Source organism: Serinus canaria, chromosome Z, assembly GCF_022539315.1.
Source record: "Serinus canaria isolate serCan28SL12 chromosome Z, serCan2020, whole genome shotgun sequence".
Classification (NCBI taxonomy): domain Eukaryota; kingdom Metazoa; phylum Chordata; class Aves; order Passeriformes; family Fringillidae; genus Serinus; species Serinus canaria.
The window spans coordinates 65,055,501-65,079,372 of NC_066343.1; the positions used below are offsets into that span (position 1 = coordinate 65,055,501).

General features: G+C 44.0%; 2 protein-coding genes across 3 annotated transcripts in view; one reads left to right on the top strand and one right to left on the bottom strand.

Moving 5' to 3' along the window:
- Positions 1-437: 437 nt before the first annotated feature.
- RXFP3 (relaxin family peptide receptor 3) lies at positions 438-1,775 on the bottom strand. Its single transcript, XM_009097914.4, has one exon. It carries the CDS (start codon positions 1,773-1,775, stop codon positions 438-440), a length of 1,338 nt encoding a protein of 445 aa, XP_009096162.3.
- Positions 1,776-10,488: 8,713 nt separating this feature from the next.
- ADAMTS12 (ADAM metallopeptidase with thrombospondin type 1 motif 12) overlaps positions 10,489-23,872 on the top strand; it is a 147,041-nt gene continuing 133,657 nt past the window's right edge. Inside the window, exons 1-2 of one of the 2 annotated variants that reach the window (XM_030237353.2) lie at positions 10,489-10,630; positions 14,414-14,775. In XM_030237353.2, coding sequence (XP_030093213.2) covers positions 10,501-10,630; positions 14,414-14,775 — 492 coding nt within the window. In that variant the 5' untranslated portion in view covers positions 10,489-10,500. Of the gene's footprint in view, positions 10,631-14,413; positions 14,776-23,872 lie in introns of those variants that run through there. The other variant, XM_050987013.1, reaches the window with a different exon arrangement.

Consider the following 23,872-nt stretch of genomic DNA (forward strand, 5'->3'; position numbering starts at 1 on the left):
CTGCCACAGACAAACACAGGAGGCGGGAGGGCTGCTTGCAACTCCAGCTGGAGGGAACGTGGTTAAGGCCTTCCAGCCTCAGACCACCCCAACCAGCCCCTCACCTCCCTGTGCTGCTTTGCACATCCTGCATCCTCCCTGGCTGGAGTCCCATCACCCTCCTTAGTCCTTGTTCCCCAGCACAGGCAGAAGCACAAAAAAGCATCTCATAGAGAAATCCCACCACTACCTCCTCCTAGTCCTGTTCAACAGCTCAGGGTGCATTCTCCAGACAACAACGTCCATCAAGTGTCTCTGAGGGCAGACAAAACCACAAAAGAGCATCTCTCACACAGAAGTCCTCCTTTACTCATCCCTCCTCCCCTTGTCCTGACCAGGCAATCAATATCCCCAGGCCACATCTGGCACTGTGCCACCCCCCAGAGCCCCCTGCCATCTCAGCAGTGCTGCTCCATGGAGCTGGCAGGCAGCAGGTCGTAGCGGCTGCTGTACATCACCACCCCGGGCGGGTAATAGGCCACCTCTGCCTGGACAGCTGCGGCACGGGGAGCAGCAGGGACAGGGTGGACAGGCATCACAGCATGCAGGGCCTGCTCCTCCTTCTCGGGCTTGGTGGTGTCAGTGAAAGGGCGCATGGTGGTGAGGGAAGGTGAGGTGATCCTCCAGAGGAGGCTCTTCAGTGCCTTGCGGAACTCCCTGCGCATGAGGCAGTAGAGGATGGGATTGAGGCAGCTGTTGGAGTGTGCCAGGCACACGCTGATGGGGAAGAGGTACACTTGGGAGAGAAAGTATTCATTACTGAAGTGCACCACGTTGAGTTTGATGAGTATCCCCCAGGTTGTAAGTGCTTGGTTAGGCAGCCAGCACAAGAAGAAAGACAGCACCACAATGGACACTGACCTAGTCACTTTGGAGCGGCGCTTGATGCTGGGGCCACTGCAGGTGCTGCCCACGTGCTTGTCACTGATGAAGCGTACCAGGAGCAAGTAGCAGAGACTAATGACAACCAGCGGCACCAGAAAGCCCAGCAGCACCTTCTGGATGTGGTACAGACCCAGCCAGAATTGGGCATTGTTGCCTCGGCCCTCTGGGAACTTGACAAGACAGAGAACATCATCAAAGACAGTGGCAGTGGTGGAAAAAATGGCATGGGGCAGGGAAGCCAGGACAGCTGACAGCCAGATGAGTGCACAAAGCCACTTGGCAGAGCAGCAGCCACCCAGCGGGTCTCCTCGACGCTGATTCTTCAAGGCTGAAGCCACAGAGCGATATCGAGCCACACTCATGGCAGTGAGAAAAAACACGCTGGCATACATGTTCATTGCTGTCACATAGGAGACGATCTTACACATTGCCTTGCCAAAGAGCCAGTTGAAGTCCAGTGCGTTCTCCACCGCCCAGAATGGCAAGGTCAGCACAAACTGGAAGTCAGTCACTGCCAGGCTGGTGACAAAGAGATTGATGGAGGATTTCCTCCAGCCTTGCTTGCTTTTCATCAGGTAGAGCACCAGCAGGTTGCCCACCAGTCCCAGGGCACACACCACAGAGTACACCAGTGAAATGACAATCCGCACCACGTCAGAACTGTCCCCCTGCATCCCGTCGGCTCGCTCCAGGTTGATGGTCTTCAAGAACTGCAGGAAGGACACGTTACTCCCGTTGTCCATCTGAGAGCTCTCCAGGAAGCCCAGCGGCGTGTCCCAGGACTCCCTGTCCGCTCCTTCCTTTATGCCAGCGGCTGGCGAGCAGGCATCGCGCTCGCAGGGCTCGCCCATCCCATTCTAGGGTGGGAGACGGGTCCGCGGGAGCTTTTTCCCCAGAGGCTGAGAGCCGGCGGCGGGCGGGCGGGCTGCTGGGGCGGCGGCAGGGTCCGGGCACGGCGTGGTGCCGGCTGTGCGGCGGTGCGGTGACGCGGCGGTGCGGTGACACGGCGGTGCGGTGACACGGCGGTGCGGTGACACGGCGGTGCGGTGACACTGCTGGCGCCGCTCGGCTCCGCGCCGCGCTTTTATCCGCGCCGGCGGGGCGGGGCATGCGCGGTGGGCGCGGAGCTCTCCCCGGTGCTGAGCGCGGCCGCCGCGCCCCCGCGCCTCGCTGCCCCCACGGTTGCTCCTGAGGATCGCCCCCGCCCCGTCCCGTCCCGTCCCTTCCCGTCCTGTCCCGCACACCTGGCCAGGAATCCCGCGTGTGAATCAACCGGGCGCTTCCTCGGGCTCTGCGCGGCAATTGCCCGGCCAGAGGCGATGCCTTCTCGCCCCCGCCAGTGTCATGCTCCCTTCCCCTATATGATCCCCCATCTCCTGATATGATCCCTACTCCCCCGATGTGATCTCCTCTCCCCGATGTGATCCTCCCAATCCCGACGTGATTCCCCTCCCCGATGTGCTCCCGTCCGATCAGCTCTCACAGAACCTTTCCCCTCTTGCGTGGGGACAAGTTTTGGGGATGTCGCACCTTCGCCGAGCCGCAGGGTGACCTGGAAACCACCCGCGCTTTCGCGCTTGAGCACCGAGCCGGACCGCGCCTCCCCTGAATGACCGCACTCCGGACAGGGACCCACGAACGCCCCTCCTGCTTTTGGGGCTTCGGGAGACGGCGTCTCTCCCTCATTTTAAAATGAACGGCGGACAGGGAAGCTGTAAAGGCCGGCTATCTAAGGCTGCAACGCTTGGGGGAAGGCGAGAGCAGCAGCCGCCGCTCCCCCGGAGGCAGAGGGATCCCGCCCGCAGGGGGCCCTCCTGTCTTGCGCGGGGCCCGAAAATCCCTTCCCCACCAAGTCTGCCGCAGAAAGAGACAGCAAGTGATGGGAATAGTACCTGAGGCTTTCCTTTTTCTGTTCCCCTTCTAAATAAATCAAGATAACGGCGCATTTAAAAAACCAAATAGATTCTGAATATACCTAAGTAAAGCTCTGTGAATCAGCCATCCGGGGGAGATTTAAGGAACATTTAACAAGTTTATTATTTTTGCATTGATTTATCTTACTGAACTTCCTGCAAAGACACAGTTGTGTGTGCTATTCGTTATCAGCAGTCCACTCATCACTTTGATTTGTATCTGCAGGGTCTCTGTAAAAGTATCAGCCACATGATGGTATGGGAGTGTTAAAGGGGAACAAGAGTAATTAGAAGTTTTAGACATCATTCATATTGCTTACAGTGAGGGTGCAATTTACTGGAATTAGCAATGCAAGGCTCTGGGAAGGTTTAGTCTGCTGATTACTTTGTATAACAAATAGCTTGGTACTGGAATGACCCAAAAAAAAAAAAAAAAAAAAAAAAAAAGAGAGAGGGAGAGAGAAAGAATTTACAATTGACTGACCACATCATCCACATCACAATCAGGCCTCAAAAAACAGACCCCTGACATTTTTACCTGTCATGGTCTAACCCCATCCAGCAGTCAAGCCCCTTGCAGCCACTCATTCAACCCCCCACCAGCAGAATTGGGCTGAGAATTGGAAGGGTGCAAGCTGGAAAACTCAAGGATTGAGACAAAGAGATTTTGACAGGGAAAGGAGAAGCCACACATGCAAACAAAACAAACCAAGGAGTTCATTCATCACTTCCCATGGGCAGGCAGGAGTTCAGCCATCTCCAGGAGAGCAGTGCCCATCACACCTAAGTGTCACTTGGGAAGACAAATGTCATCATGCCCAACATGCCCCCTTCCCTCTTCTTCCCTCCACTTTATATCTTGAAGGTGATGTCATGAGGAGGACTTTGGTCAGCTGGGGTCACCTTTCCTGGCTATGTCTCCTCCCACTCTCCCAAGCACCCCCAATTTCCCTGCCAGCGTGGCAGTCTGAGAAGCAGAAAGGCTTTGGCTCTGTGTAAGCTCTGCTCAGCAGTAACTAAAACATCTCTGTGTTATCATCCCTCAGCACAAAGCCAAACTTCATCCCAACTAAATCCAGCAGATCTTCACAATTTTCCCAAATTATGGATTTTTTTCCCTACGTTTTCATACCTCTTAATCACTGACTAGGGTGGCATCTGGGTGGCATTTTCAATACACAGCATTAGGCTGCATCTCTCAGAATGCTGAACGGAAGCAGTTTTCCAAATTCTTTCAACCAGAGGAAATCATCCTTGCAGTGAAATTCAACAACCCCATTAGTCCCATCAGTGTTGCACAGTCGACTGTAAAATAGCACATGCAGGAGACAAAGCCACCGATCCCTTAAAACCAGCAGAAGAACCATCACATAAACAAGCAATGTGAAAATGCTGAGTTTCAGCCAGACCTGCAGAGGTTCTCTAAACAAAGCAGAGGGTGAGGTGCCTCCCAGCCCACAGCAGCAATGACTGCCTTAGCACTAGAGTCAGCACTTACCCAAAAACAAACATTTGAAAAAAGCAAGTTCTTGTTCAATTTTCCCTCTACTCTTAGCCCTGCTACTAATATAGCCCCCAAGGAAAGAACAATCTGTAATCAAGCCATGCAGAGACTTGATAAATTATTAGTAAGGTTGAAGTGGACTTTTTCTAGATTGAATTCTAACCTATTCTCATCATATTAGTATCTTCACACCCAATTTTAAATATGTCACTGGAAAAATTGCAGCAAACATGTCTTTCATAGAATAACTTCTTCTACTATTTTTTCTGTTTGGCACATCTTGCTGATATATTGCTGAGACTGAGCAGTCGTAATGATTCAGAAAGGGGAAGAGGAGGAAAATAATGTCCAACCTTATATTGCTTTTTGTGTTAGTCACCCAGAGAAAGCAAAGGAGTGTGAAGTTACGTACCTCCTGGGAACACTGGTAGTGGATTTTGAACTCAGGTCTGCAAGTGTGAAATGATTGTCCAAGGTTTTTGCTCATGTTTAGACCCCAGAAAAATTCCTTTTTAGTCTTGGGTGGTTTTTCTTTTGTCATTCTTCATTTCAGAGACATTTTAGAGGCAGGTAAGGGAACTTGCAACACCCAGATGAATAATAAAAGAAATGTTTGCTGAATAATTTATTTAACACACTGCCAGAACACTGCCATAGCTGAAAAAATGTTAAAGAAAGCCATCAGCTGCTTTCAAAAAGTATTGCAAAACTCATCAGATACAATCACAAGCATTACTGTTCTGGAAGACGTTGTCTACTTGCTCCCTATTCATTCCACCCATTCCACAGCTGCCAAAGCTGTGCTGCTAACATGTAACTTTCCAGAGCCTTCTTTTTATCCAAGTGTTAGTGTAATTAGTATTACTTACTCAAACTTTCTGAAAACTCTAGGAAGGCAAAGGCTTCCATGATGTACTCTGGCAATAACGGTGAAAAAATGGCTGATTTGTGTATTTTGTTCATCTCAAACAAACCAGGCAGAGGCTTTTTTTCATATATATAGTACCATGCTAATATAATCCACAGGGCTGAGATTGCTAGTTTGCCTGCAGGCAGCATCCATCAGTGCAGTAGACTTAAAAAGGCTTTCACTTGTTCAGACCACCAACAGAAACTGCCCACTGGTTTTGAGTATAATGTGTCAGAGTCCTGCAGGTGATTCTCAAATAGCATTAAAAATGTTTTAGTTAAATATGCCAAATAAACATTTGCTGAAATGGTAATTTTCCTACAATTTACCCCAAATAATTCCTATAATTTTTCACTCCCTTTAAAGACCTCATACATAAACAAAAGTTTTATTATAATTACAACAGTAACTGAACCAGCTGTCTGCTCCTCTGAAATATTTTGGCTAGGGAGATGGTGTTCTGTTTTCAATATGAAAGGCATTTTTGTAGCTTAGAGCAGATTTTTAAAATATTGAATGTATCACTAAATAGAGAAATATGGGACTATTTCTCAGGATATTTTTGTAGCAGTAAGAGATTTTAAATTTCTTTTTTGTATTTGACACACTGAAGCAAAAATTAGTAATAGTAAAGCTTTAGAACAGATTTTATTAAAAAGATTTACTAGTGTGTGTGGCTTAAATGGGTTTTATGTTATTTAAATGTTGCATTATTGCAATTGACTTCTGTTTTATGAATAATTCTTTTTATGGCATCCTCTCTCAAAAAAATTCTGGATCAGGAGAAGGAAACTAGAAAACAGGAAAGGGACATTTCATGTTTGTTTAGTTTTTCAGTTCTAATTTCTGGAAAAGATATGGTCTCCTCTTGATTTTTTATGAGCTTAGGGCTACAATCTCATCCTTCTGACCAAATTCAGACAGTAACTATTAACAGTTTCAGTCCCAGTTTCAACTGGGTTTTACAACTTTATCTTCTCCATCCTGAGAGTGAACTTGGTGTGATTTGATGTGCATCCACCATGGGAAGATTTTCATGGCAATTCTTCTCTTAAAATTGTACTGGAAATGGATACAGGCTTTCATTACAAAATCTCAGATAACACAATGATCATACCACAATTCATGAACCACAGACATATCCTCCAGAAAGCATTATTTGGACAGAGAAACAGGTTTTAATAAAAACAGAACAAAACAAAACCAAACCCTTAAAATGCCCCAAAACCAAACAAGCAACCTCCCAAAACCTTGATTATGTTCATCATCCTCTCATAATTTACTTTCTAGACAGACTACTGAGAATATATTTTTTGGGCATGAACTTAAAAAGATAATTCAAAGTGACCTGTTGCTCCAGAAACATACTTTTATTTGCTTAATATGGATAATATGACAAATGAGCTTATAAAGTCACATGGTGCAAGCATGAAATTATAATTTTGTGAATTAGCTCACTAGTAATAAAAACCAGTCCATGTTTGAAGACTGACTAGAAATCTCAGTGCGAGCATACAAAAAAAAAATCATGGTAAAGAATCACTGACTACTTAGAATTTGCTTCATTCTCTTACTTAAATCTGCCCACAGACATACCAGAAGTGGAATGTCAGCAAATACATTTTTTTTTTTTTTTGCAAGAGTAACTTATGAAGTTCCAAAAATCTGTAAAGATTATAATGAAATGGAAGCTGAGAGATTCAACAGTGTCTCTGGCTCAATCACCAATACTTAGCTGTTTTACAGGCTGCACTTCAAATGAGAAACAGGGAATAAGACTAAAGATTAAAAAAAATGAACTCACAAACTTCTTTATAAATCTGGCAGAAAAATAATACATCAACAGTGTCAATTACCCAGCAAACTCCACAGGGTCTTTGGTATTCAGAGTAATTCTCTTTCAGTTCATCTCCCTGCCAACAGTCACAGTATCACAGAATCACAGAATAGTCTAAGCCCACCACATCATGTGTGATCCATGTTTTTACCATTTCTAGTCCAAGCAAACTGTTAAGCTGCCAGGATAGCTAACAGTCAGGTTTGGACAGTGTTTCACCTTGGATGTGACAGGCAAGGATGTGTTATACTCCAGAGGTATCTCCCCTCCCTGTTGACCGCAGGAGCAGAGCAAGTGTGTCTTATATAACTTTGTATCTTTAAATTTTGAGCGGGGGACTCTCATTCCTAGCAAAGCAAAATTTCCCTCCATATCTATCTTTACACGGACTTCATTTTGTAGCAACTCTTCTATGTCAAATCATATAATTTGTGTTTTAGTTCCTCACTCCTCAGAACCTCTGCTTTTCTGGCAGTCTGTAAACATTTCTACATACAAATAAATTGCAATACACTAATTTCTTTTATGGCTATCCTGGAATCCTGGAAGTCTACTTAAATTTAAGAGTCCAGTACTGTTTCTGGCTTGGCAGTCCAGGATTGATTGTGTCTCTTGATTGTGACCTTTCAATAAATGTACAGGCTTTTCTGAGTGGAGCTGCACCTACTGAACTGCAACAACTTACTTTTGCCTCAAGAACAACAGCTGATGTGGGGCTGTATTCTTTTTCTTTTTGTAACTGAGGTTGCATTAGCAAAAACACCCCACTTTCTTTCAAAAAAACTTCCAAACCCTCAGGTTATTCCTCTTTGGAACAGGAAACCACTGGGAAGACACAGTGCCATAAATTCTGTTCACTTAAAATGGCCTCAGTATGTACTCACACCAGGAGAATGCTTTCTACTTGTGCCATTGCTTCACATCTTAACCGTTTTTAGCTGGGATAGACGTAGTTTTCTCCTTAGTAGCTGGTACAGTGCTGTGTTTTGGACACTGTGTCAGCTACAGCCACAGCATCCCTGAAGCAGGAACCCTACTGTCCCCCCGGGTATTTTCTGACACTACACCAGTGAATCATTTTTTCTGTATATGTGCATGCTGGCATAAAGCCCAGGGAGTTATGGATGTCTCAGACCAGATTCCCACAGCTCTCTTTCTCCACTCTGTACGACTTTTAGATTTACAAATTTTTGCATTAAAAAAACCCCAAATCAAAACAAAACTCATTCCCACAAACTCTCTTGAGTTTCTAAAGCTTTTAGCTCTCCACCACTTCCAGGGTTGGGGAGAATTACAGGCAACAGGAATTAAGTTTTCCTGCTGAGGAAGAAACCAAGATGGAATCCTGCAGGAAATTCCCATCAGATTCGCCTAACAGTGAACACCTAGCTAAAGAGATGACTGAAAATGGAAGCAAATAGTTAAATGTCTCTCTCAGAAGGGTTGTTTTTGTGATGGCCTTCAAGAAGTATGTTAAACCAGAGTAACTGCCCATGCCTTGAACTGTCATACCTTCTTTCCACTGCTCCTTGCCTGTTCTCCTCATTTTGCAGTATTTTTCCTTTTTATTTCATTTGGTGCAGATACTTCCTTAGTCACCAACTGAATTATTTTAAAATATTAATGGCAAATTGTGCGGCTTTTTCTATGCAACAATTGTCAAGTGTTTTTTAGATGTTAAATATTATAAATATAATATCAATTTCAGATCACACTTATCTTTAAATTAATTTCAGGGAAGTACTGATAAAGAGCTAAGCAAACTATAATACCCAGTCTCACAAAATAGCCTCATGCCCACTGTGTGACTAGACTAAGAATCCTAACGGCAAGAACACCAGAAAACTTGTCACTGTACCAGGTGAGACAATATTATTCGTGTGCAGAATATATGCACAGAAATATTGAAAAAAATACCTTGCAATTAACTAATCTTCTCTTGGCAAGTACTGTTTGATATCAAATAATCCATGCTGGATATCAAATATTCCTTTTGCATGGTCTGAGTCCTTCCACTATCTAGAAGAGAGCACATGATGATTCCTAAATCAATTATCACTCTTATAAATATGTCAGTTTCCAGAGTTAGCTGTCTGAGTCCTGGGGAAGCCACATTTTTCACTGATTTAGAAAACCCTGGAGTTAACTTTTTTTTGCATTTTTGTGCCCCGGAGTCTGGAGTTCACAGTTCTTACAGCTAAGGCAATTGAACTGTGGCAGCCATTCATCTTGGGAAAACTGAGCAGAGAAAGAAGCATCATTAAGCACAGATTGCTATGAAAAGTATACAAGAAGTCCATGGTGAGGCCAGCTTTAAGCAGGAGGCTATCAAAGCAGATGAGGAACCCAGCCCAGGTCTCAAGCACGGGAGAGCACTGAAGAGTGCACCCACCTGTCGATCCTTGGCCTGGCAGTAACCATAGCAGCTGCTAGATGAGGAAACCCGGCAGAGAGCACATGGCATGCACCTAAAAATGTGGATGCCAAAGTTATTTAGGAACTTTCTGTTCATAGGGAAGACATTCAGCAGTAACCTCAATGTGCCAGCACATCGCTAAAACACAGACCTGTCTCCTCTGATGCAGGTTAAGACGCTGAGGAGTCAGGCTGGACAGTAGGAAGAATTTTTTCACAAGGAAGGATGATTAGACTTTGGCACGAACTGCCCAGGGAGGTGGTGAAGTAGGCACCCCTGGAGGTGTTTAAGAAAGCACTGGATGCGCTACCATGGTCTAGCTGACATTTTGATATTCAGACCACAGGCTGGACTCAATGATTGCAGACATCTTTTCCAACCTGACTGACTCTGTGATTCTGTCAGGCAGCCAGGAAACTGGGTGCTGGGCCCCGAGGGGCCACGAGCTACGGGATGCTTCAGCCGGGGAAACCCCCGTATCCCCTCCCGCCGCATTAGAAATGGTGGACAACGGGTCAAACTCCTGCGTGCCTAGAACACCTTCTCCCGCGGCGGGGGAACCTCTGCCAGGGCCTGTGCGGGGCTGCGAGGCGCCTCGCCCCGGCCCCTCGGCGGAGGCCACCGGCGTGACACCAGCGAGGGGACGCTGCCTTGTGCGGGCGGCCCTCTCCGAGGGCTGCGGGCCGAACGCCCCACTTCGGCCGCGGTGGAGGGCGGAGAGGGGCGGCGGTCCCTGTTGGCGGCCTCGCCTCTCCTCCCTCCCCGCCGGCCCGGCCCGGTTCGTCCCGCCGCGTTAACCCCGGCGGCTCCGAGGCGGGGGCTCTCTGGAGCTGCTCCCTCCCCACAGCCCTCCTTCCTCCGCCGGCAGAAACCAGACACCGGGACGGCCCCGCGCAGCCCTTGTGCGGAGCGGCGCCTGTGTCCGGCTGCGCCGGGAGCGGCCCGGCCATGCCGCGGCCCCGATAGGCGCCCCGCTCGCAGCTGCCCGCTCGCACCATGCCATGTGTCCCGCGGAGCCGGGCGGCACGCGTGCTCTCCCTCTGGCTCCTCGTCCTCCACGCCCAAGCGCCCTGCCTGGGCAGGGCCCCGCCGGCCGGCAGCTCCCTGTTCCCCGACGGCGGGCAAGGTCAGTGGCGGCGGGCGGGACGGGACGGGACGGGACGCGGCAGGGAGCGAGTCCCGCCGAGGGTTCGCTGCCAGCCGGAGCAGCGCGGCTCCGGGGCGCTGCTCGGGAGGGAGGGGCGGCCCGGCGGGCCGTGCCGGCCCCCGGAGCCGTCCGGGCACCCTCGCAGCGCTGCCCTCGGCGCTGCCGGGACGCGCGGCTCCGCAGCCGGGGCACAGCGCTCTGGCTGCGCCTTCCTGCGGCTCCCGGGCAGAGCTTGGCTGGGTAGAGATGAAGGTATTGCTAAACCCTGCCTCTTGCGGATCTTCCCCGTTTAGAGGCAGCTCTCTAAATGCCGGGATCGTTTTGTGCTGCTAAACCGAAGAAGTTTACTGTCTTGATTGTTTATTTATTTTTAAACAAGCGATCGCTTCTGTACCAAAGCAGCAGGCGCTGTGGAAGGATTGGTCTTATCAGGGTTCAACACCCGCCGTGAGTTTCGCACATTTAGTGAGGATGGTAAATTACAAATCAGATTTCATCCGCGGGAGGGGTTTCTTTGAGGCTGCCCTCACAGTTGGGTTATTTTCTCCCTCTTTTTGGAGCGGGAAGTGCAACTCAGGAATTTTATTTTTTATTTTAATTTTTGCCTGTTCAAGAAAAGTCATGGCTCCCAAGGGAGAAAAATTATGAGTATTTGGAAGACTCTGCCTGGCGGTAGAAGACCCAAAAGTATATGAGGAAATTTTGCTTCCTGATGCAGTCAACAGCTGTGGTGTTTTCAGGAGAGCTTGAACACAAAAGAGAAAATCTTCTATACCCCTCAGAAAGTGTGGAAAGGAAAGGTGTTTAAATAAAGTGTCTGAAAAGTGTTTCAATAAGGTGCTTGAAGAGTGAATTTTCAAGCATCCTGGAGTTGGTTCCTGTTGGACTCGTTGAAAGTGGATGCCAGCAGTAACTACATCCCTGTGGCTGTACATAGGACAGAACAGGAATGGTTGTGTTAGCATGTAGGGGCTGCTTAATTGTTGGGCATGTGGAAATGAATGTAGAAGTAATTTAACTTTTTAGTCAGGGAAGACAATCTTTTCCAAAAATTTGCAAATAGCATTGAGTAAAGGGGCAGTTAAGAATGTGGCTAATTTTTTACACAGGAAGGTTTCTTGCAGTGTGAGGTGTGGACTGAAATTTGTATGTGGGAGAGCTGAGGTGTTCTGCTCTCTCTACGTCCATAAGTGTGGTGGGTGGGACAGTTGGGGCTGCCCTTGCTGGGTGCTGAAGGCCTTCTCTTTGCCGTGGGGCTTTGGAGCTTGCTCTGTTTCCTGGGTGTGATGCTTCCTCATGAGATGAGCCACACTATTTCCTATCCGAGGGAAGGGTTTGAAAAGAAGCCAGAGGGTCTGAAGGGCATGTGTACACAAACTACAAAGATGGAGATGAAACAATGGCAAATGATGGTGTGTCACATTTTAAAGGAATTTTGCCAGGGAACATGTTATGTATTTAAAGTAAATTGTGGTTTTCCTGTCATGTGTGACAGATCATGTATGTTTTTATCCTAGTTTATTCACTTTGTGTACAGCCATTCTTAATAAGGCCATTCTCTGCCATATGTGGCGAATTTGAATCCACAGAGGAGCAGAACACACAGAAGCGGCTTTGAATATTATCAGATGTTTTCAATGATGAGGAATTAAAAAGGTCTGCAGGAAAGATTTCTCTGACAACTTAAACAATGCTTGGGCTCCTCAAACGGGTGTGAAGGGCCTGAACATTGTGTGCCCAAGGGCCTGAGCAGACACCGTGATTGCAGAGCAAAGTTGTGACTCAAGTGTGTGCTGCTCATTGCTGTATTTCGGTCTCATTCAGCACCAACGCAAGCCAGCATGCCCAGGCTGTAGTTCTGCAAAGAGAAAACATTCTCTGGAGCTACACAGCTACCTTCCCTGGCCTGTAAATCCTGAACAGTGTCCACACGACAGGCGGAACTCCCCTGGAGTGGAGAGTACGCTGGGTGTCCAGGGGGGATGCTGTGACATGCCAGTGCCACGGCTTGTCAGTGGCATTTGTTCTCTCCATTTATGTTTGCTGCTGCAAAGTTTTATGGAAACTTGTGGTGTTTTAATAGGAATTCATGTTACTTCATGAAACTAGAGGTATTTGGTGTTGAAGGATGCGGCCCTTAATTTTGAGCAGTCTGGGTCTTAATTTTGAGCAGCCAGGTCTTGACAACATTATCAGACATCCAGCGCCTTTTGTGCTGTGCACAGGCTAGGCAAACTGCAGGCATGAAGGTGTACACTGAGTTTCCAGTGTCTCGGTCCCCTCACGTGGACAAGGGCAGATGTCTTTCAGAACTTGTGGTAGGCATTATTGTCCATGTTGTCAAGACCTGGCTCTGTGAAGGCCCAAAACCCCACTGCCGTGGCTTGTCCTGCAAAAGCTTCAAGTCACTGCAGGCTTGTGTACAAAGAAATCTGTTGTGTAAGAGAATAAGCTTGCTTCTGAAGTAAAGGTGCTGCTGAAACTAGGCCAGATTTCTGATGTAGTTCTGTATGTGCTGGGAGGCCGGGGATTTTGTGTGTTTTGTTTTGCTTTCCTTTAAATTGGAACTGTTTTAGTGCGTGTGTCTCAGGGGTCCCATGGCCTGAGGAAACTCAAGCAGGCATGTCTTAAACTGCAGCTAATGAGGGCAGCTGAGATGTGCTCCTTCCAGAAGGGGATGAATCCAGACAGCTGCCTGCTTAGGCAGGATTTTTCCTCTGTGACATTGAAGGTACAGGCAATGGAGGAAGAAGTGCTTCTAACTAGACCTAGCCTGGAAGCAGCTGGAACAGGCTAATTGCTTTGTTAAGCAGCTTAGTTAATGAATGGAGTATAGTCACTTCATGTGTGAGTGGCTGGGACTTTGGGAATGAAGAGCAACTCTGGGTAAAGAGGAACTGGATTAATGCGTGTCATCATAACTTCTTTTTAATTAAATGTGTTCAGACTGTCATTTCTTGGGTAGAATTCAAGTATCCCAGCAGATCTGACCCTTAGGGTATGAGTTCTTATGATTGTGTTTTACATGGATTTGTGTTATTTGCATGGGGCTTTTGCATTTCACAGTAATTTAAAAATATAAAATTGGGTACAATTGGTGTTTCTTCTGTATCTTGTGTATGCTTCCCTTGTTGTAGTAGGGGACAACACGTCAATAATGCTCTCTTCCCCTGCTAGATTCTGACAAGATATAAGATTTCCAGTCTTATCCTGCTTGGAACACCTTATGCAACAGAGCACGAAAACTTCATTCTCTTCAAAACCTTCTTTGAAATTCTGAAGCTGCAGCTGCAGCAGCTGCTAAAGCTGGTGCTACTGAGGTGCTGTTACTACAGATAATCAATTTGTGTTCTCTTCACCTTTGTGAATTTGCAAGGCTCTCTGTCCAATTTTAGGTGGTCAGTTTATTGGATGTGTGAAGATCACGCTCCTTGATCAGAGTATCATGTGCTGGAGACCTAGGTCATGGAGGGTTCCCAGCCCTAGTAGGGTTGGGAGAGGGCGGTTGTGACAGTCGGTTGTTTATATGAATGGTGACAAAATGTTCGAACAGAAGAATGTTTAGCTTCTAAACTGAGTGTTACAATGGGAGAATAGAAAGCCCAAATAAGGAATGTATTCCATAGTAGTCTGTGCACTGCCTGTCAGTAGGGTGTTGTGGTGAATTGCTCTCACTTCTGATTTTTCCTTTAAATTATGTGAGATCTGAACAGGCTAGCACTTACTCTAGTTTTTTTTCTTTTTTTCCCCCCTTTCTCTCAGAGCAATTTGTGAAAACAGTGCCAGAATACCATGTGGTTCATCCGGCAAGAGTAGATGCAAGAGGGCATTTTCTTTCTTTTAATCTACACCATCATATGTCAAGTCTGAGGAAGAAGAGACATCTTGGAAAAAGTGAAAATGTGGTATATTACAAAATTAATCACAAGGAGAAAGATTTGTTTTTTAACTTGACTATCCACATGGGATTTCTGTCCCCTAACTACGTAGTAGAAAGGAGACGTGGCAACCACACCAGAGCGAAGATTTCAGCTTGCTCAGGAGTTCCTTGCCACTTCCTTGGCACAGCATGGCAGCCTGGCTCTGGCAATGGGACAGCAGCAATCAGCACTTGCAGTGGCCTGGTAAGTGGTGTGATCTTTACTGGGGTTTTGGGCTATTTCTGCTGTCATTAGAGCTGAACTGGTATGAATATGTCTGCTAAGAAACTGGATGACTGAGTCTGATGCCTTGTTGACTCAGAAAGAATGTTTAATTCTATGGATGTTGTTTGGGTTTTTTAAAGAATCAGAAAGTTAACAGGTGATGCTGAGGCCCCTTGGCATTTACTTTTAGGTAGATTCTTTTTTTTTTTTTTTTTTTTGGTGATCTGGACTGAAGGTTTCTGTCAGTCATACAGCTTGAAGCCGTCCAAATATCGAGTCATTGCTTTGATTCCATTAGCAGTTGGATTGCTTTACCAATGCATCTGAATATGAACTTCTGTTCTGTTCTCCTCTAGAAGAAAGGTAGCTCAAGTAAGCTGAAACTGCTCTGTTAATCACACCCATGGATGGTCGGCTGGGAAAATGCAGTTGTTTCCTTATGAACTGCACTACAGCTTTAGATATAAATGATAGGTTAGATGCAACCTTAGCTAGAGCTCTGAATTCAAGTGTTAACCACTGCTAGGCAGCTCGTGCACTTCTAAGGCTGGAGCTTGAAGTCGAATATTTCTCAGTATCCTGTGGTTCACACTGAGACAAGGAGATGGAAACCTTTTCTTTTCTGTGCTTTGTTTTTTTTTTAATCACAGCCATAGCTTCGATTTCTGTTTGTGCTAGAGCATGAGGCTAAGAATGCCTTTCTGGAGGCGAAGAAGGAACAAACTGCCTGAGAGTGAAGGGGATGTAGCGAGGTGTGTAAAGTGGCTTGTGTGATGTGTGAGGGGCAGAACCCAAAGGGTTTGTGGAGTTTGCAGGCAGAGGTGATGGTGAAAGGTGTGCAGTGTGCATGTGCTCTCCTGCCTTGACTCCATGTGCCTGGAGTGGCAAATGACAATGTTTGGGAGCCCCTGAAGCAGGGGACTGATGCCTTCTGGCACATCTCAAATATGCAGCAGGCTGGAGACTAATGCTTCATTTCTGAGCATGAACACCAGGGTGGGTGAAGTGTGAAGTGTAACCTTTCCCTGCTAACCTGTCAGTATCAATGTGCGTTCCTTGCTGTTGAGCTATGTGAAGCTTTCAGAAACTTTGGGAAGTCTTCTAGCAATGTGTGAGAAACAACATGAAGACAGTGCTGGTATATATGAAATAGAAAACTCTGGAGTTTTTGGAAGTGCTGATAACACATTCGGCATGTTTCCTGGAGACACAAACCATTGCTTGAGGGCAGAAGTTTCAGGTATGTTTCTGGTGGGGACCAACTTGACCAAAACGTGTTTTGATCATACAGGGTCAGTAAGTAAAAGGAGATATGATGATACAAGTAGTTCCTTTGGTTGTTTTGTTTCATACTTTACCAGAATGTTTTTATTATTTTTCAGTAGGATGAGAGCTTGAAAATGAGGTGCTAGATCTTAATTATTTTTTTGGAAGTATTTAGTCTGCAACAAGAACTAAAAAAAAATTCAATTGGCATTTTAAATTCGGCTTGGTAATATCCTTTAAAGTTATCCTTTCATTTGTGTTACAAACTTTTTGACTTTCATTTTCACTTGAAGGTTTTGAAAAAACACTTGTATCAGAAAAATCACTGTTAAGGTTTTGTGTTCCCATCCTGCCCCAAAATGAAACTTTGAAAATATATAATCATAAATTAATTCAGATTGAATAAATGAATTTTGCCTCTGGGTAAAAACATGATGGTTTTGATGTGATGATTTTTGAAGTCCAGAAGTTGCTGCTCTGGAGAGGTTGCAGTAAGAGTTGGGTCTGTATCTTGATTCCCCTGTGTGCCACAAGCTGGGGAAAGGTGATTGAGCTTGCCTTTGCTGTGAAAGTTTTCCAAAAGATCTAGTATCATATGAAAACATCTGTTGATGAATAGTTTTGTCAGCTATGAGGAATGAAATCTGATTTTCATAATAAAAACCTAACATTTCTGAAACTTTTTTGTGTTTGTAGTTGTCTCCACATTTCTGAGCTCTAGTGTTGATTTATTTTCATCCTGGTGATCTTCAATTTTTTGCTCTTCAGCATCAGGTCTATTTGTGTCCTTTTTTTTCTTTCTGGAATGTTTTCCTATTGAAAATATTTTTTTTCCATTTACTCTTGTGAAGGAGGGGAGGAGAATGAAGAACTGAGAATAAGTAAACACCGTGAAATTAGAGAAACTTGCTTCAGATACTAAAGTATCTGAGGAGATGAATAGATGATGGCATGAAGAGAAATTAATAGCTTGTTTGCTGTTGTAAAACTGTGCTGATATGCTCAAGCCTCATAACACAAGAGCTGGTGAAAACCAGTATCTTAGCTTTCAAATACTGGGAGCAGGAATGTTAGTGATGCTCCTTTCCTGATGCTGTTTGGTCTTGATGAACTGCAGGTTCATAATCAAATTAAAGCCTACTGTGCTTTTGTTGCTGAGGCATTTTTTAATAAGCTCAGTAAAGCACCAATTTACCATGGTAATGAATGACAGGAAACTCTGTGATCCCTAAACTTCAAATTTTGGGCTTTCTTAATCATTAGAGCTGGTAAAAAAAATACAGCTGGAAAATACTGATTTGATTAAATAAATATGTTTTATGGAATATCCTCTTGGTTGTAATTTTTAGTGTCAAATGGGTGCATTATTATTTTTTAATTTTGCCCTAGTAAATTGTTTAAGAAGATGTCCACCCCCACTTTACAAATGGTGGCCCGAATTGGAACAAAATAAAATCCTGAAGGTGCCTGTGGGAGAGGAATCCCAGTTCTAGTCCTCTTTGTGGAATAACTTCTTCTCATTTCAAGTCAGTTTGGTTTGTATTTGACAGTTTCTTAATTTCCAAGACAATAGTGGTGTAAAAGAACCAAAAAGAGATGTCTGCTGTAGGTTTGTGTTTGTCATAAAAATCACTCATGTATTGCACTAAAAACAGAAAATCTAGAAATGTATTTTCCTCTCCCTTTCATTTTCATTTTGAAATGTATTCCTACTTCCCTTGGCATTACATAGGCATTGTTGATGTATTTTTTAATGTTCACAAAATGGCCTGGAAAGGAAATAACAGTGATAGATGTGAGATATGAGAATGGGTGGCACAGTCATTGTGTGACATTGTTCTTTTTTTAAAAAAAATAACTGTGTCTCTGTTTTCAGAAGTATATATGAAAAAAAAAGATTCATAAGGGAATTTGGTCAGATTTGGGCAAGGGAATACAGAGGATAGTTATCAGAGATCTGGAGGAAATAAAATGTAGTTTCTAAATCTGGTGGTTTTTTTTACACCTTGTGAAATCTTAGTTTCCCTTTAATGCTAAATAGATCATGACCTTCTTAGCAGGTTGAAGAACTTGATGCTGTAATCTCTGTCTCTTCCTCTATGGGTCAGTTGCTTAGTAAAGTCTTTTGCACTTCTGAGCCATTTTGAATAATGCATGTGTTAACATGGGCAGAGTGACACAGACCTCGCTGTTTATTTTGGGTCGCACTTGGATATGGGAATCCCGGAGGGGAAGTCACTACTGGAACACAAGAAACATCAAACTGTAGCACTTGGCAGGGGAGCAGACATGAAATCACTTAGATACAGGAAAATTTCCAAGATGAAGTAAGGGGAGGAATTTATTTATTTTTATATCTTTGAGTGAAAATGATGTTTGGATTGGCTGTCATGGCTGTCTGTTTAGGGCACTCTTCTAGTAATGCTTTGAGTTTTCCCAGTGCCTTTCCACAGAAAGCTACAATGAACTTTCCCAATGCTAATTGCTTAATTGCCAGTTGTGTGCTAGTCCTGGGAATCCTTGTGTTGGAGCAGTGGTGTCAGCTTGTCGTCTCAGGAGGGCTGGGATGAGCAAAGCCCAGTGAAGTTGAATGGATACCGTGGGTTTGTATGCACTGAGTCCTACAGAGCTGGGAAGTGAGTTTTCCTCTGATAGTCCATCCTCTTCATTAGGAACAAGGCCTCCTTTTATCCATCAGTAACACAGACATTGTTTATAGTACTTTTAGATAACAGAGCTTCATTAAGGCTTTGTTTTCTTGACACTTGTTTACAGAGCAGAGCTGTCAATCAACAGTTGCTTCAGGGGATGCATTTATCTTCAAAGGCAGTGCAAGCATTAGCATGGAAAAGGGAGGAGAGTGGAAGGACATTAGTGTGGAAATCTGTGCATGTGTATCTGGTAAGCTCCTGGCCATACAGGGTCTGTGGGCAGATCCTGCTTTGGCTGTCTCCAGCTAGTCAGAGGGCTGCCTCTGTCTTGGTGGACATCACTGTTTTTAAGAAGTGCTGGGTGCCTTTGAAAAGATTTTTGAAACATTTCCCCCCCCTCCATTCTTGTCTCTGTGCCAGGCCACAGTCAGGGCAGACCTTTGTGGACCTTTAATTGGTTCGCTGTATGACTGTTCATGTAGGAGCTGGTAGGAGATGCTCCAAGTGGGACCTCTCTTGGCACATCTTTGTCTATCCTGACACCAGTGACAAGCTTGTCACTGGAGTGTAATGGTGACTGAATTCTGCTTGAATGTCACTATTCTCTGTTGCAGGATATCACCTTTGTATGAAGCCCCGAATGAGCTCTGGTATTCATCCAGTTCCTCCTGACTTCTAGGTGTAGCTTTTATCTTTTGCAGATTGTTTGGTGGAATTCAGCATGATTTCTGTTCTCCTGCTGCAAGCCAGTAAGCTTTTCTAGTTTATGTGAGATGCTGTTTTTATGTTGACCCACATGTTGCTGTCTTATGATCTGTCCCAATTTGAACAGTTCTATGCAGGTATCATGAAAGTATTTTAGTGATAGTGGGCTCTGTGACAGTGGTCTAATACTGCTCTTTAGACTTTTCTCTCCTATAGATGCAGAAAACAGCCTTCAACATGTTGGACTTGGTGTTTTCCTTAGATGAGGTTTGAGAATAAAATAATCTTTAAAACAGTTTTATAATATTTGTTCTAAAGTAATGGAAGAATAAAATGTCTTGCTAAGCTTATAATACATATTTTTATCTGCTTCTGTATCTCCCAGCATTTGAGCTTGTTTGATTACTGACCATTTGTTTCCTAATCTGTTGTTAAAGGTAGTTATCAGGGTCTAGCAAAGCTAAAATACTACACAATTCAATCCTGTAGCCCAGAAAAATATCCGTGTCTTTTTATTTACTTGTAGTATACATGCAGCTAGTAGAATTGCTCCTCTTCCAATGGAAGTGTCTTTTGATTATTAAAAGTGGCAAAGATGTGGCAGTGAGAGGACTGTTAAGGAAAGGGGGCATGTAACGTTTTCCTCACTTAAAATTTTGACCACCTGAAGTTGGATTCAGTGCTGATCTCTGTCCCAGACTGGACAGCCCAGAACACATTTGGGCACGTGTGCTGTTTAGGTGGCCGTTTTAATTTTTTGAGTTTAATTGGAATGCATTCCTGTAGTGCTTCCTGAGATACATGAATTCCAATCTGCAAACAAGGCTTCTGGGAGACAAAACCAGAAGTTCTTCAGGGGTCTCCTGCTCTTCTCTCATCTCTCCTTTCTTCCTCTGAGACAGTCTCTTGCTTCCTTTGTCTTTCCCCTGAGGGATGGTACTGGGTAGGTCCTGCTTGTGTTTGGAAGTACAGCCATATCTGCCTCTCTGTCAGTGGTGTCTCCTTACTTCGGTGTCAGTGACATGTCCACCACAGCCTCTTTTGTTTGTCTGGCAAGGGATAATCCGGTGGAACCAAAATGTAGGAATATGGTGTTTGGAGAGAGGTTGAAATGAAGTCAAGCTGCCAGCGTTTTCCTCCGGATAACCTGGCTGGATACCCTGGAGCTTCCACAGTCTGATTATTGCAATTTGGCTTGTTCTGGCAATCCTAAAGAAGGAAAGAGCTGCCAACTAGCCTGGTTGTGTAGCTGCTGTACATCTCTTCTCACATGCAGTAGTATGGAAAATACTGCAAGTAGAAAAATATGCACTGAAAGTAAATGCTGTTTTTGCTATGCATCTGTTCTTTGTCGTGCTTGGTTTGCTTTGTTTTTCCATTTTAGTAATAAAGATCTTGGTATTCTCTTTGACTGACAAGTGTTATGGTTGTGTTGCATAGTTCTGTTTTTCTTTTTGAAGATGATCCAAAGGCAGGATGTGTGGTGATCTGTGGTGGTCTTCCCCCATTGCCCAATAGATTCAGCATTCAAACTTTCATTAGTATTTGCTGCAGTACTGTAACATCCATCCCTTTCTTTGTGTTTAAGCTTCAGCTATCCATCTGCCAGCTCCCTTCCCCCAATCTTTTGTCTGCAAAAATACTCTTAATTGAGAGGTCAAACGAATCTCATCAGTGATCTCAATACATGAGAACCTGGCTGTGTCTGTGGCTCCTGCTTTTGGCCTTGTCACCTTTAACCAATATGAAGTTGTTAGACCAGAAGCTGGGTCTGACTGGAGCTTTTATAACATTGTGTTACATTTCAGAGGAAGAGTCATTGATGGGGTAGGTTAGAAAAAGGATTAGTCTTTGTGAGCTGTTTTGGATGGAGTGCTCAGATTTAGACTGCTCCTTTAAGATAATGATTTTTTTGAAGATATGAAAGAAAGACTTTTATAAGGTAGTTTTAAAGAATCTTAATCTTTTGCTTAAATATGTATCTATATATTTGCTAATTATTTAGGAATAATGTTCATGGACAGAAATGTCAATCATCTTTCCAGTTTCCATGAGTCTTTGTATCCAGTCTTCTATGTCATGATTTCATTACTTTGGTGTCTTTTTATAAAATCTTAATGTTCACTGAGGGAAACCTGCGAGATTCTGATTTCAGGTTCAGGATGCAGAAGTGAAAAATGTGCATAACATCTATTTTGCTTTGATTCTTAATAATGTAAGGTTTGTAAAATGATCCGTCCTTTATTCTTTTAGTATCTTCTATTTGGAAGTTTTGGTCTCATTCTCCGAGAGAGAAGTGTCGGCATCAAAGCCATTAAGTTCTTAAGAATTTTGCAGGTAAAGGTGGGAGCTTTTATCAGTGAAATGAAGGATGTGCACAGTCACCTTGGCCAGTGGCTTAGCACAACTCTAAATTGTTACTGAGTGAGGTGCAGTGCTACCCATGTCCCTGACTGTCAGTGAGGAGCACTGAAAGTTCAGGAGAGATTGGAGGAAATTTCTTTGACTGGGCAAATGGAGCACATGTGAGAAGCAAATCTGTGGGGTACCAAGGCTTTGATAGTTCTGCTGTTCATAGAACTTCTTTTTCTTTACTCCATTTTCACATTGGCCTCTTCAATTCTCTTTGTCTGTCAGACAGGAACCGCTGCAGTCTTTGCACAGTGTCAGCATCAGAACTTGGTTATATTTGCACAAACATCAGACAAACACACACACACACACACACACACACATGCAAATCTGTATTCACATGTGTAGCTCTGTCACTGCAGAACAGCTGCACTGCAGATAAAGCTATTTGGTGTGCTGAGAAGGCTTCTGTCCTGTTCTTTGTATTTCTTGTTACCAGCCTGTGGCCAAAATATTGTGGTTTTTTTCCTCAAGAATCTGGTGCTTAACAATGGACTTGCCCAACTAATTTCTTAATTGCAACAGAATTTAAGTATTTAGTGATTTAGTCTGGGATATTTAGTTGCTTTATATACACACTGGCTCCAGGTGTGCTCTGGAGAAAGACGCATTAAAAATGAGTAAGTAGTCGTGAAAAAGCTGATGGTCTTGGTTAAACAGTGGCTGTGTTTAAATTCATTCATGGTGTGTTTCAGTTCTCATGGCAAACAGTAAATCCCTAATAAACTGCTTGTGGATGCATGGAAAGCCCAAGAGTAGATCTAAATTAATTCTGGTTAGAACTCACAGTAAAGGCTAACGCAGACACAGCTTTGGGTTTCAAGATTCGTTTTTTCAAATTTCACTCCTCCCTCCCACCCCCTTTTGAAATTTATACATTTGAAACAAAGGCAATTTTAATTGATCTGTCCAAACTTGAATATCTGCTAATTTTTATGCAGTGTTAATTCTGTCTGTTTCCTTGTCTAGAGCAGTCATTGATCAAATCTGGTCAAAACCATAAAAATGGAGACTGTGGATAGGGTCAGTGTCTGTTTTATCCAGCGTCCTCTGTCCAGCAATAACTAAGTAAATATCCGGATGTGAGTCAGAACATGGCTGCTGGCCATCTCCCATTTGGTGATCCATGCTTCTGTTTTCAACTCAGATCAGATTTTTGGAGGATAACCTATTGATGTATAAGTATTTCACATATTATCTAGGCACATCTTTACTCAGTGTTAGAAATATGAATCTTTACATATGAATTATATACTTAAAAATTATTTAGATGCATCTTCATTTGTTTTTCACTAGCTTTTTCTATCAGTTTCATTTGATGCTTCGTGGAGTTGTTGTCATGGAGGACAAAGTGTACAGTGAAACACTGAGCTTAGTGTTTGAGATTATTTAATCAGTGACATAGTGTATTCCTAATTATTTTTTTGTTTCTTGGTAATTCCAGACAGCTTTGTTGGACATCTGTTAAGATTACTTTATTATATAGATCTAGTTTTTTTCCTCAAGGAAACAGCAGCTCAGGTTCTTTCTGCACTGTAGCAGGTAGATCAGAGTCCATATGTTGCTTTTCCCCCTTCACTGTACAGTGCTGTATCACTAATTTTCACTAAGCTATTAATTGCATTTTTTTTTCTTTCTTGCCCAGCTGCTCACTCTCAGGAGTTTTCTGACATTCATTGGTTGTCCTTTGTCCTTACTTTAATAGCTTCTTAGAGTTTTCTAATATCCTGTATAAGAGATTGGAAACTAATTTTTAATCCAGATGTTAAGACAAGGAAATTGGTTGAAGGAGAAAAGCCATAGCCAAGACGCTTCATTATTAATAAAAAATCCAAAAAAACCATGAAGTTGCTTTTCCTAATGAATTAATATAAAATTGCTGAATTGCTAACTGTGTGATCTAATCTATCATTTCAACTGACTGTGTAGAAGGTAAACAATGAGGTATCTTGAATGGCAGGGGAGTTAAGTGGGTAAAATGAGCAAGTGGTAGAGAAGGACTCCAGCAAAGTGGTGAGAAAGCAGGCTTTAAGCCAAGACAT